This window comes from Neophocaena asiaeorientalis, unplaced genomic scaffold (assembly GCF_003031525.2).
Source record: "Neophocaena asiaeorientalis asiaeorientalis breed wild unplaced genomic scaffold, Neophocaena_asiaeorientalis_V1.1 scaffold177, whole genome shotgun sequence".
NCBI classification, from domain to species: domain Eukaryota; kingdom Metazoa; phylum Chordata; class Mammalia; order Artiodactyla; family Phocoenidae; genus Neophocaena; species Neophocaena asiaeorientalis.
This window is the reverse complement of record NW_020172779.1, coordinates 15,365,426-15,379,375: the sequence shown is the minus strand read 5'-3', so window position 1 is coordinate 15,379,375 and position 13,950 is coordinate 15,365,426. Positions and strand designations below refer to the sequence as shown.

At 49.4% G+C, this 13,950-nt stretch overlaps 1 protein-coding gene across 1 annotated transcript in view; it reads right to left on the bottom strand.

The window, feature by feature from the left end:
• Window positions 1-13,950, bottom strand: part of TG (thyroglobulin) — a 239,456-nt gene that overhangs the window by 140,130 nt on the left and 85,376 nt on the right. The window contains exons 29-33 of the mRNA XM_024741005.1: window positions 9,799-9,936; window positions 8,532-8,708; window positions 7,019-7,130; window positions 5,941-6,020; window positions 5,095-5,238 (exon numbers count right to left, since the gene is read on the bottom strand). Of these exons, the coding sequence (XP_024596773.1) occupies window positions 5,095-5,238; window positions 5,941-6,020; window positions 7,019-7,130; window positions 8,532-8,708; window positions 9,799-9,936 (651 nt within the window). The remainder of the gene's footprint in view (window positions 1-5,094; window positions 5,239-5,940; window positions 6,021-7,018; window positions 7,131-8,531; window positions 8,709-9,798; window positions 9,937-13,950) is intronic.

Here is a 13,950-nt window from a genome sequence, read left to right as displayed (position 1 = left end):
GGACCTTCTTCACTGTACAGGAATAGCTGAGCCCTGAAAGTTCTCAGCTTCCCTGGGCCGCGGGGCACTGAGCCTCAGCCCCTGGGAAGGACTCCGTCCCTGGGGACGCCCCTACAGAGAATCATACCGTGTAACCTTGAGCAAGTTGCTCAGCTAATTCATGCTTGTTAAACAGATGGATGGTAACCCTTCTGCTTCTTCCCAGCTCTGCTTTCAGTGACATCAAGCTGGTGGCATGAAATGGGCCGTGGCTGGAGTATTTACACCACGGAAAGTGGCAACTGCTACAAAACAACAAATCAGGGCCCCCGCCACCCTCCCCAGTTGTAACACATTTGCCAGCACAGCAGAGAATGCGGGTAAGGATAGACCCAACCTCATCACATTCTTTGGGGACCAAATAAGATGTTGCCTGCGAAACACTAGCCTAGCCCTGGAGCCCACTCCGTGCTAGGTAAATGGCAGACACTCTTGAGGGGATGTGAGTGATGATGTGAAGAGCGGATTGCACAGTAAATTCTCCTACGTGTGGTGGTTTCTACATGGGCTGCAGAGAGGCATAATGAGAAGAGCTGGTCATCTCCTTTCCATTTCCCATATCTAGAATAGCTACAGGGTCCAAGTACATTTGCTTAACAGAAGAACAAAGGAAGTGTGAGGCTTCGGCTGTTTTTTTTAGATGCCGCATTTGACTTTGTAAACAAACCAAAGATCCTGCCCCACTTGCAAGTCACGCACAGCTGCGGAGCGAATGGCAGCCCAGTTCTCCGAGAGCAGCAGGTACCAGTGCCCCAGAGGCCGCCCCCTCCAGGCAGCCCTGAGCTCTGGGGCAGCTGGACTGCAGAGCAGCCTTCTTACCCTGCACTCCCACCTTGGTTGCTAAGATACGTCCTCGTTGGGTCCTGCTGTTGGAAAGTGGCTGCCAACAGCCTCATTTGCATCATAATTGCTTGGCCTGAGCCTCTCAGTTTGGTGCTCAGACCCATGCAAATTTCTGTTCTCTGTGGACAGCAGTCAGAAAGCACACGGTTGCAGGCTCTCTGGGGGCCCCTCTGGGCGCTCCCTGCTCTAGGTTTGTGCCTCTCTCCTGGATCCTAGGAGACTCAACTCCCACTTCTGTTTTGAGAACACAGCCCAGTACCAGGGTTATGTTGCCCGTGTGCAGGTCTCTGCGGCCCCCGGGGCTGCAGGGCAGGACCACGGCCACCCCACCCACTATCCCTACGCAGCGGCCACTGTGCCCTTCACCCAGCTTTCCTTTATCTACGCCCAGATTTTCCCCCAGAGTGGCTTTTGCATAATCCCTTATAGAACAAAATTTCTTGCTCCCCTTTTTTGCTTCAGAAGCCCCCGTGGGTCCCCCCCACCGTAACACAAGCCACAGGGCTGAGTAGTTCTCTGATACAGAGGGAATAATTACCTCCTGGTGAGGGGATAGGAGAGTACCAGCCCCACAGGCGTTGTAAGTGAATGCAGGGAGAGTGCTGGAGAGTTGTTTCTGACATTAGTAAGTGCTTGAGAGACGTTCATGTCTCTCACTTCTGCCTCCCCAGCCAGGCTAAACGCTTTTGGGGAGGACCTTCTACCCCTGATGCTTCCATGGTGTTTGACACATAGTAGGAGCAAATAGCCCTTCCTTTCCCCTTCCTCAGTGTCATTCTTCAGAAACAGGACCCGTGTTACCTTCTTTGTGTCTGGCTCTCAGCCTGCAGTCAAATCAGGGGTCTGTGCTCATCACTCAACAGAGATGCCAGTACACTAAATGACCAAACCATGGATTTGAAGTGAGGGCAAAGCCTGTTAACGGAAATTCTTTGCAAGAATTCCGTTGTAAAAAATCCGTGTCTCCTGTGCTGACAGAGAGGTCATCCTTCAAGGCTCAGGTCCCCCGCTGTGCAGGCTTCCCTGGCCCTGCAGGGGCCCTACTTCCTACTATTGTGTGTGATGTATAACTGATTCACTTTGTTATAAAGCAGAAACTAACACACCATTGTAAAGCAATTATACTCTAATAAAGATGTAAAAAAAAAAAAATCTAACCACTCAATTAAAAAAATAATAATACAAAGATAAGGATGTGGGGAAAGTAAGGACGCTGTCAGCTTGCCTGTTGGGACTTTCCAACGTTACACTAGGGAAGTTTTGTCTGCTACAGAAAACAGAATACACCACCATCTAAGGTTCAGAATCCAGAAGATGAGTGTGTTTTGGCTCAAAATATATCACAAATCGGAAGGTGGTTTTGCACTAGGTCAATGTGACCCAGCGGAGAGAATGGTCTAATTTATCGAACCAGTTTCCCTGAGTAAGGTTCCTTTTCTCTGCCTGGGTCTTAGGAGGAGATGATCCATCAAGTCTTAAGACTTAGCCCACCACCCGCAATGGGTGGTGAAGACGACTTAAGGGAAAAAGACTGACCAGTGAGGACCTAGTTCTGCTCCGATGGAGAGTCATGGGTCACACCAGGCCACCAGAACCCCTGCAGCTGGCCCTCTTCTGAAATGGAAAATTCAGAGCCACTCACACCAGAATGGCCATAAGCCATGTGCATCCCGAGGTGTTTCTCACCTACGGGTCCTGAGAGACTGACGCCATTTTGGCATTTTTCGATTTTTCTCCCCACTCACCCAAACACAGAAAGCAGGCGGCATGCAGGGTGAAAACCTGCCTGCTTGGGCAGCTCCAGACCAGCGGGCCAGAGCCTGCAGGAGGTGGTCCCTGAAGCATAAAGGAGGGTGTAGGAGGCTTTCAGTAATGGATTTCCACCAGTCTGAAGCAGAATTAATTTCTTGCTCCCATCTTCCCACAGCACTTCATGCATATGACTGTTCTAGTACTGAGCCTATGATGCTACAATTAATCAAATGTGCCCGCATCTTCTTCACTAGGATGTGAGCGCCTAAGAAAAAAATGACTACATCTTATTAACCCCACACTTCCTAGTGCCCAGCACAGTGCAGGACCCAGTATGGACACTCAGTAAAGTTTGAAAACTTCTAGATTTACGACATGAGCAATCCAGAGCTAGAACGGCTTATTTATCTACAGGCTGTAACTCCTCCTCAAGTTGCGAGCGCCTGGAGGACAGGAATCATTTCTTATTCCAACTCAGCCATATAACACAGTGAATATGTCATATGGCTGAGTATAGCCATATAATATGGTTATATGGTTGGTTATTTGGACCCAGTTCTTTCTGACTAGGTCCAAAAATTCTGGGTCCAAATTCTGTCATTTTCCTGCCATGTGTGACTTTGGGCAAGTGACTTAATCTCCCTGAACCTCAGCTAACAGCGGTTATGAGGATTAGGTGAGATAACACTTATAAAGTGCTTGGCATCCAGCCAGGCACACAGTAAGAGCCCAGGGATTAGAGGCTGGATTTGTAAAACCAGAGGCCCCCGGGCATGGCTGACATTCGGTCAGTGTCTGTTGAATGAATTTGTAATTCCCTGCCCTGCAGTTCTTGGTCAGAACTCCTGAGTCCCCAGCCTGACCCCACAGAATATACGTTGGAAAAAGTCAGTGGTCTGTACAGTCAGATAAAAAGAAACAGAACAGATGGAAAAAGTGGGGGCAATAAGCACCTTGGGTTCTTTTCCTTGCTAACTCCTGCCAGATGTTGTAACCCTCTGATATGATTCCCATATTTCTGAACAAATGAATTATTTCTTCACCTCTTTTTATCCAATTCTTCCCTAGGCAATAGAAAGATGAAAAATGACATTTTCCAGCTTTCGGTGGGGTGGGGAGATGGGAAGAGGTGTGGGAGGACAGCTGGGCGAGGAGGCATTGTGGGCTGAGAGTTCAGTTCTGAAGGCCCTAAATACCCAGAGCCGGCACTGGATCTCCTGCGGGGCCACCATCCTAGGCAGGCATTCACTCCCCGTCCTCTATATGGCACATCCCTCCCCCCTAAATAGAAACCCACTGAGGATGTTTCATCATACACTCCTGATGTTCTTCTTAAAACAATTCAAGATGTTAAAATAAAATAAAAGTAATAAATAGAGTGAACTCAGATCAAGTCACAGGATGCTCAAAGTAGACATCCGCAAGGAAGATTCTTTTCAGCCTGGTAACAATCAACCCCAAAAGACTCTGCCTTGAAGCCACAGAATGACTCGGGGATTAGTAGGCTCATGAACAAATGTCAAGGACCAGATTCCACCAAAAAGCCCCATCCCAAGCCTCTCGGGCTGGACATAGCTCTGGAACAAGAGGTCAACCTACCGCTGGTTTCGTTTATTAACTTTATTTTTTCAGTTTATTGGTCAAATGGTTGTTTGAGTTGAGCTGGGGGAAAACCATTCAGGCAATGTGTCCAGACAGTTTCACATACAGTCACTCATGCCATATGGGAGACCTGCCAGGAGGCAGCAGGTAAAGGGGAAGAGTGAAGTCTGGAGTCTTGAGAGCTGGGTTTGCGACCTGACTATACTTCTTGACGGCTATGTGGTTTGGGTCAAATAACTTCCACTGTCTACACCATACTCTCCTCATCTTAAAATGGAGGAAATAATGTCTACTCCATGGAGGCATTGAGTAATATATTGTATAACCCGTGTAGAAGCCGCAGCACACATGCGGACACACAGTGGGCACATGAGGAATGTCAGTTCTCCTCTCCTTTCCTACTTTGGGCAAAGCATTGTGTTGGGTGATATGCAGAATGTGAAATCAAAGTTACAGACCTCTAAGGTTCCTCCAGGTCAGCCATCCTGTTACTCTCATTTCTACGGCAAGGACCAGGCCAGGGCCAGACTCTCTCCCTTAAATTTAAAGCTTGAACACAACCACCAAAACCCTCTGGGGCAGACTGAGGAAGACAGTGTCACACTGAAGAGGTTGTCCATTCACTCCTGCTGAATACATCCACGGAGCTGAGACCTAGTTGGACATCTTTCCTTTGAGTCTACAAGCAGACTTCCAATACGTCCCTTTTCTGCTTAAGTTAAATAGAATCTGTCTCTGTTGCTTGCACCTACTGAATCCTGACTAATCTCCTCCCGGGGCCAAGGACATCATCCTAACATAAGTTGAGAAGCAGTCAACTAAAGATGTCCATGTAGCTGCTCGGAGAATATCACTTACCAGGCTTCTGGTACCACCCGAAGGGATAAGTGCGGACCTCAGTGTCGGGAGAGCCACAGTCCAGGATGCGCCAGGCTCCTCCATTTTCCTCACTGCACATCTGAATTCCCAAGCTGTTCAGAGTTAGGCATGTCACCTCTCCTCCTGGAGCAAAAAATAACGAGGACCAGGGAAATGATCATGATGGAAGATTCTAACGGAATGAGAGGAATTCTGCAAACTCATTCTTCAGCAGACTTTTGAGGTGCAGCACACCATTCCAGTGACGATCTTAGTCAATGATGAAAAACCCGCTACCCTAATGAGCTTCTGACCAAAGAGGACATCGATGGAGACAGCACAGACCTGTCGTGTGCCTAGGGCTATGCTGGGGCTGTGTTTGCATCATACTCCTTCGTCCTCACTCAGCCCTAGGAAGAGGATAACATTTCTATCCCTATTTACAGATGAGAAAACCAAGGCTCAGAGAGATTAAGTTGCTTGTCCAGAATCAAGATTTAAATGCAGATCCTATGGATGGATCCAAAGTTCACCCTACCAAGCTGCCTGACCCAGGTCTTGAAAGCTGAGCAGAAGACAGCTAAGTGAGCCATGGCAGGAAGGCTACTTGGGTCAGGGAGAAGAGTCGTGTAATGCTGATTGGGCACTGGGCCAGGAGCCATGTCCCAGCTACCATGTTTATTAGCCACCTCCCCTCTCCAAGCCCCCACCTCCCATTTGTGAATGAAGGGCACTCTTCCCCACCCACACGAGGAGGTGCTGAGGATTAGATCAGACTGTAGATGTGAACGGGTTTTCTAGACTGTAAAGTGCTGTATGCAGACCAGAGGGAGTTACCATTATTACCTTTTAACTGGGAAACGTTCAGAAAGCCAAAGCCGGTGCAGCACGGGTCCACGTCACACAGTTGTTCACATTCGAAGAAGCTGGCGGAAGGGGAAAAGAGCAGGCCTGAAGGTTTGTGCTGGGCAGGACCTATGGGGCGGGCTGAATCGCTACCACTGACTTCTGGGGGCCTGCCCTCTATGACGACCCTTTCCTGAGTCCAGACACACAAGCTCTGCTCCCGCAGTGCCCATCCCAGCACCAGGGTCAGACTGATCCCCGTTTCCCACCCTCCTTCTTGTCCCCCTTCCTGTCGGCATGGGTGGTGCCCAGCCAGAACTCAAGGCAGACTATCCTGTATCACCTTTTAATCTGCATTTTCAAAAGCAGATCTTAAATGCCAGCAGCATGGCATAGTTTCATAAACCAACAACACTTCGTAGATCAACAATTCATAGATCAATGACTCTCAAATTGTAACTTCAACAGGGGGAGCTTAGTTAAAACTCAGATTCCTGAGCCCCCTGTAAATGCTGATTCAGTAGGTCCAGGGTAGGACCCAGGAATGAATGCATTTTTTAAAAAGTCCTCCTGGTAATTCTGATGGGTGAGATCCACAGACTGGTGGAGAGAAACATCACCTTTAATGAAAACAACTAAATTACGGCTGACTAATTAAATCAATAATAAAATACATTTTTTAAAGAAAAAAATTAAATAAATTAAAAGTCGTTATATGCCTATGGTCCCGTTGAAAGTTCTGCTTGCTCTCTGGATTTTGAGCGCAGCACAGGAAGACTTCGCTGATCAACTTTATTACAATGCTTGATAACTTGTATTAACTGATAAAACACGGGTCAGTGTTTCCCTTTTGCGTCAGCTGACCAGATATTCAGGGCTAAATGTTGTGCTGACTATTAGTAACTGACCTTAGCCATGGTTTTTAGATAGTTACCTCCTTATTACTTTTTCACCCTTGGCTTTGGGTTTTTCAGTCTTTTATGCTTGTGCCTTTAACTGATATATCACCATCTTTATGAAAACAGAAGGGTCATTATTAAGTATTGCAGTGGGGCGGGAGTGAATGGAAACAGCTTACCCATTGGAAATGGATTTGTTAAACATGGGCACTTTGTTTCTAATGGAAATCCCTGTCAGCTTTTGGAACGGCAGGCGAGTGTAAAAATTCTTCACTTTATCTTGCAGTACAACTACACAGAGGGAAGAAAGACATATTATGTAAGGAGAGATGTGCTGTAGCCATAAAGATACCTTTGTAGGGGGACAAAGGTATACAAACCATACTGAAAGCTTCTGATTAAGATGGCATATTAAACCCATATACTTACAGTCTACTCCCACCCCAAATCTCACTAAAATAATAGTAAAGGCATATACCCCCAAGGCAAAAGAGGATAGGAGAGGGGAGAGAGAGAGAAATTTTGGAAGCTAGAAAAAACACAGAGGAGTAAAAGTTGACCTAATAAATCTAAGAAAGCTGAATTCTCGACTTTTCTGTGGGAAGAACTGAGAAGCAACCCCATACACCTTCCGGAATCCCCCAAAGTTTCAGTATCAGCAGCAGTGGGATGAAAGTGAGCTAAAACAGAATGGGCTGGAAAGCTTCTGCAGAAGGAGTTAGGTCTCCAGAGGCCCTCCTCTTTTTTCCACAGCCAACAACTGCCCCTTCCTACCATGGAAGGATGGGGTCTCTCGGGGGTGCCAGGTTGAGTTGTAATGGAGGGGGTACCACACTGAAGCCGGGGAATTTTTCCACTCAGTCTACATGGTGAATATTGAGATCCCCTAATTTTCCCATTTTATTTGGCATCTAAACCACAAGCAGCCAGGCTCACGCCCCCAGGCCAGATATTACAAGATTCCTCTGGAGGAAGGGCCTAGACATACGGACGAGGGAGTCCCCAAAGGGTGGCCCAACTAGATTATCCTACCAAGAAAGCCCAAGTCAACAAGCTCCCACAACACACTCAGAGCTTCCCAGTTAGTTTCTGGGCCCCTGTCTTACATTTAAGTGGAAAAATCAAGGGTCACCAGACACCTGAGAAAGGCCTCCAGCAAGGAAGATAGAACAGTAAATGAAAGATCTCAGCATGCTGGAAGAAATGAAGACTGGGCAAGGTGAACCCCCCTCCACCCAAATAGTATCATTAATGTTCTCAAAGGGGTAAAATCAACTTCTATCTTGCTGAAGCCACAGTTGTTGGGATTTTCTATAATAAAAGGCCAGTTGGAATTCCACCTGCTATGTGCAAAAAACATGATTTCTATGAGCAGTGGGATTCCAGAGTGAGATTATTCTCTCTAGTCAATTTGCTGCATTTCTAAATGCCTTTGCATCTCTACAAGAAGCCTGGGTAACTTTACTTTTAGACATTTTTTTTTTTTGGCCTCTCCACACAGCCTGCGGGATCTTACCTCCCCCACCAGGGATTGAACCCGTACCCCCTGCAGTGGAAGCGCAGAGTCTTAACAGCTAGACCGCCAGGGAAGTCTATTTTTCAAAGAAGAAGAACTGATCTGGATATTTGTAAAGCCACAGAGCCAGCAGCCCACTAAAAACGCAGTTTGGGTTGATCCAACCAAGCACTCACCTTTCTTCTGGAAGAGGGCACTTGGCCTGCGGGGCAGGATCAGTCTGCAGCCTTTGGGACTGGACTCCATGACATCATCACACACCTGGGCCTCTGGGTAGAGGGTGCAGGTGAAGTACAAGGGTGCACTGTCTGTTACCTCTGCCAGCTGACAGAAAGAGGGCTCCTGGACACAGCCTACAGGCAAGAGAAGAGTTGGGTGTTAGTCCTAGGGAGGCCAGCAGTGGAGGGTTACCTCTACAGGACCTTCTGGGAGAAATGCCCTGTGGGGACTCTTCCCAGGCAGGGAAGAGGCCCAGGTCAGTCAAGGCTGTCCAGTCTGGAAGGCCCAAGAAAAACACTAGGGTTCTCCTAGCTGGGGAGAGGGCCATGCATGAAACAGGGAGTCCAGTGGCTCCAAAAAAAGGCAAAGTTCAAGAGGGTGAGGGGTCAGCTGGAAACTCAGCAATATGGCAGCAAAGAGGGTAAAATTCCATTGGATCTGCCCAGGACCATCTCAGAGGCAGTCAGGACCTCAGACCACAGACCACAGGATGTAAAATTTGGTGGCGTTGTGAACAATCTCCCCTGTTCCCAGTCCCGTGTCAGACTTTGCCACTGGCACACGTGAGCTCCCTAATGGGGAGGCATATGGCTGATTTTTATTTTCTTATTCCCAAGGTGAAACACAAGGCCTAGATCATAGCACCTGTGCAACAGAGCATGTGCCTGTTAGGTAAAGGATGGATGGATGAATGGATGTATGGATGTATGGATGGATAGATGGGTGGATGGGTGGATGGATGGATGGGTGGATGGATGGATGGGTGGATGGATGGATGGATGGATGAATGGATGTATGGATGTATGGATGGATAGATGGATGGATGGGTGGATGGATGGATGGGTGGATGGATGGATGGGTGGATGGATGGATGGATAGATGGATGGATGGGTGGATGGATGGATGGGTGGATGGATGGATGGGTGGATGGATGGATGGATGGGTGGATGGATGGATGAATGGATGTATGGATGTATGGATGGATGGATGGATGGATGGGTGGATGATAGGTTCTAAGAGCAGAGTAGAGACTAACTACACGATTCGCTTCTTGAAGATATGGGTTATGTCCTGTCTTCTGTATCACCCATGACACTAACACTGAAGTGACCCCTGAGTTATGCTATTGAATTTGATCATATCTGTGTCTCAAGAGTTTTTAAACTAGGCCTGAGATGCCTGACCACAGGGTGGAGAAGGAGGAGGAGGTCTAAGGATACTTACGAGAAAGACACCACAGATTTGCCTGCTGCAGTGAAAATAGGTGTTTGAAAAGCCAGTGCTGCTGGCTGGGCAGGGATCGGTTTCCATTGACAATGACTTGGTTAAGGTCCACAGGGGAGAAAAGCTCTGTTGTCAAATCTGAAAAAAAAAGGGGCAAGTCAACTTCCTTTGCCTTTATCTCCATGGTGAAAATCTCTGTCTCTCTGTCTGCCTGTCTGCCTCACACACACAAACACACACACACACACACACACACACACACTTGCAGGCTGTGTGAGGCCACAGCATGTCTGGAGTCAATAGGGTTGGGAGTCTTGTCAGGCAGGAAAGATTCAGAAGGTCCCAGAAAGCCCTAAAAATTATGGAGTTGCAAAACCTTAGAATCTTGGTTGGGGAGAAAACTTGGGAGCCATCTGGTTTAACTTTTCACCTAAGGCAGAACTCTTCCCCACGATATTTCTGGCCGAGGTCGCTGCAGCCCGGCGTGACATGTCTGTGCCCACCACAGCCACCCACCCCATCATTAGGAAGTCGAGGAACCAAATCTTCCCCTTTGTAAATGTGAACCGCTGATGCTCCTTCTGTCTTCCGAAGCCACGTGGAAGTTCTAACTTCCTCCCAATGGCAGCCTTCATCTGTGAAGACAGCTCTCAGCTCCGCTCAGCCCCAGACTTGAAAGTTCCAGCTTTCGTATCTCCCACCTCACCCCACCCCCATCTTTCTTTGTGTCTTCATACGCCATGGTTCTGGCTGAAGGCTCTTCTTGGGTACCCCACTGCCCACGGGATGGCACTCCAAGCTTTCTTCTTGGTCCGGGCTCTACCTGCATTTGGAGCTTCATCTCTGATTGCTTCAACTCACACTCAAGAAGCATGTACATTACACTACATTAATCGTGTAGTTAATTGCTATTCTGCTCCCAGAACACTGGTAATTCCAGCTCATCACCTCACTGCTTGCTGCCCCAGGACTACTGTCCATGCTCACTTGCCCTTTTCCCCCTTCCTCGTCACCCGCCTAGTCCTCCTGGGCTTCAAGGACCAACATTGCTCCCTCCTGCTCTGATGTTCAGTGGCTCTATAAAGAGGGTCTCCAGCGTTGAGGGACCTAGCACCCCAGCCCAGGAGTAGGGGCACATTTCTGCACCTCATGAGGGCTCTGACTTTCCAGAGGGGCTTTCACTGGGGGCATAAAGCGGACCATGGAATGAGCTGGGGCAGGTTTACAGCATCCCTTAGCTTGGGGCTCTGGAATGAGGGGCTCTACAGCTCACGCAGGCCCCACGTTGCCTTGGACCGCAGCATCTTCTCAGAAGCCCACTCTTCAGGCCACTTAAAGCAGGCTCACAAAGGCTGGGTTTCCTCACCAACAACTACCACCAAAGGGGATAAAAGTGTATGAGGTCTGGCAGGGCCAGAAGTTTAGTGCAAACAGAGACCCCAGGAACCGTGTCGCCAGCCCCTCCTCTGTGCAGCCACCGCCCTTTGGGTTATTGCTTCCCACGCTACTGTACCATGGCTGGTTGCATGCCTGTCTCCCTGATGAACCATACCTGGCATAGGTAGGAGTGCACACACCACCCCTTAAGACAGCAGAGGAAGAAAGGAAAAACAACGTAGCCAGCCTAGAGGCTCACTTGTAGATCCTGGAGTCACACTTTGTCCTCAGAGCCTCTGCACAGGCTGTCCCTCTTGCCTGGAACTCCTTCACCCAGGTGTTCTCTGGAAATGCCTGGCAGATCTTCCAGGCACCTCTGAGAAGCCCCTGTTACCTGCTGGAGGCTGCCAAGCATCCTCCCTCCCTGCAATCCCTCTGCACTGACACCCCATCGCAGCCCTCACGACCCTGGCCCGCCGTGGCTGGCACATGGGAATTCTCACCAGCCTGGGAACTTCTGAGGGCACCGAGTACGTGCACAAAAAATGTCTGCTGGGTGAAAGAATGGATACTGTAGCCTCTCAGTTTATCCCTGATGCTGCATTAGGAAGAATCCATTTTCGACTTGTTCTCTCAAAACTTTGCAATCCTCTTGAAGGCCAGGAGGCCAATAGGGGGCTGCCAGCTGGGAGGTTGTTCTCTGCTTTTCTGTGTGTGTCTGAGACACTCGGAGTAACTGGAAGCAGAAAGGGGAACATTCCTCGCTGTGCTGTGACTGGGAAAGGCCCTTCTGGGGAGCACGGAGGACCACCAGCCAGGGAAGTGACCCCACTGCAGGGGAGCCCATCAACGGGGCTTCTCCTGCAGGGTCGTTATCTCCTCAAGTCCAGGAATGTCATCAGCTGGGAAGGGGAAACCCAAGCTGGGCTTTGTCTATTCACCCTGAAGCCCTCCAGGGTCTTCCGGTGGGGGAGGAGAGGCAGGCCTTCCTGTGGGAATCACGTGATAGCTTTGTAGATGTGCCCGGCACAGTGGATAATGACGGATTTTACAGAACATTCCCAAGTACCAGGAAAACATTCACATTTACATGGCTGTGAGCGTTCTGTCTACCGCTCAGAGGCGCTGCTAAGGTTGGGGATCACGAACGTAAATGTCCCCAGGGCAGGCTGGCCTGCAGGGGTGTAGGGTGCTGGGGGTAGGGGCAAACAGGAGAGCCACACCCCATGGCGGGGGCAGCTCAGCTCAGCTCGAGGGCGGTCGCCAGGCAGAAATTTGAAGTCCGTGCTGCTAGAGCTTTTCCTCTGTTTTTCTCTACAGAAGCTGGAAATCTGAATTTTTATATAAAATCTTCCAATTTAAAAATATTGGCTCCGTTAAATAAAATCAGAAGTCTACTCTGCAAATCAAACAGAACCCGTCTGCCCTGTCTGCCAGGGGCCACCAAGACTCAGCTCTCAAGTCCATGCTGTCTGCACCTGGGAGCAGCTTGTGTTCTAGAAGAACCTGGGCCTTAGAGTCAGCTGACCAGGGTTTGAATCCCAGCGTGGCTGCTTTCTTAGCACTGGACCGGCTGAAGCGAGGGCTACCAGGCACTCTGAGCCCCGCACTGCTCATTGGTAAAATGGGAAGAATGACAGCGATGAGCAGGGCTGTCAACGTTTGTGCGGTGATGGATTTAAAGCACCAGAGGCAGGGCCCGGCACCCAGGAGTCTCAAGGAGGAGCGGGCTCACTGCTGCTCCCCTGCCTGGTGAGCTCACTCCCCCTGCCCCTGTGGCAGCAGAGAAACCTGAACAGCAGCCATGGGCTTGGGAGGCTCCCAGCATACAACCAATATGCCCATTTGCCAGTGCAGGCAAAGATTGGACAGGAGAGGGCCCAGGTCTCTGTGCAGGAGGGACCCAGCTAAATGCTTGCACCTGAGAACAAGAAGGGGAAGGCTCCTGTGAGGGTGCCCACTCCCCCACTCCCCCCAGCTCGCTGGCAAGACTGAAGCTGCCACTACAAACCTCTGAAGGTGCAGAAGGGCATAGCTGCTAAGGCATTTGGATGGGAATATGCACCGTGACCCTAGCACGATCCCCAGCTGGGATCTGCTGTCCGACAGGCAATACAGGAAGAGAGATGGACTGGGGACAGAACCTTCGGGAAGGCTTGCTACGAGCCAGGCTCGGTGCTAGGATCATAATCCCAACTACCACATAATAACAGCTACCGGTTTTTGAGCACCTGCTCTGTGTCACGGCAACTTATAGAATTACATCCTCTAATCCCGTCTCATGGGGACTGCTATTACTCTCATTTAAAGAAGGAGAAACTGAGGCTCAGAGAAGATGACTCGGGGTTGCACAGGCAGATGTAGACAGGGCTGGGATTCGAACCCTGCTCTACTGACCTGAGGGCCACACTCTGAATCAGGACACAGCCCTCGACGCAGAGCGAACTCATAACTGCTGAACAGCTAGTATGGGATGAGCCCCAGTTGTAATGATTTATGAACATGATCTCAGTTTTATCTGCACCAAAGCCATGGGAAAGGGAAGAAACTACCACTGTGTGGGCATCTGGGGATATTATGTACCAGGCAATGTGCCAGATGTCTTCCAGGTATGTTCTCTATAAGGGGATAAGTGGAAAGCAAGGTACGTTCTACACAGCAGGAATCGAGGCTCACAGGAGGTGAGCAAAGTACCCATGGCCATGCAGTTCGTAGAGTTGCCAAAAGCCGCCCCAGCCCTAGTCTCTCTGCTGTGCAATGTGGTGTTTCTCCCCT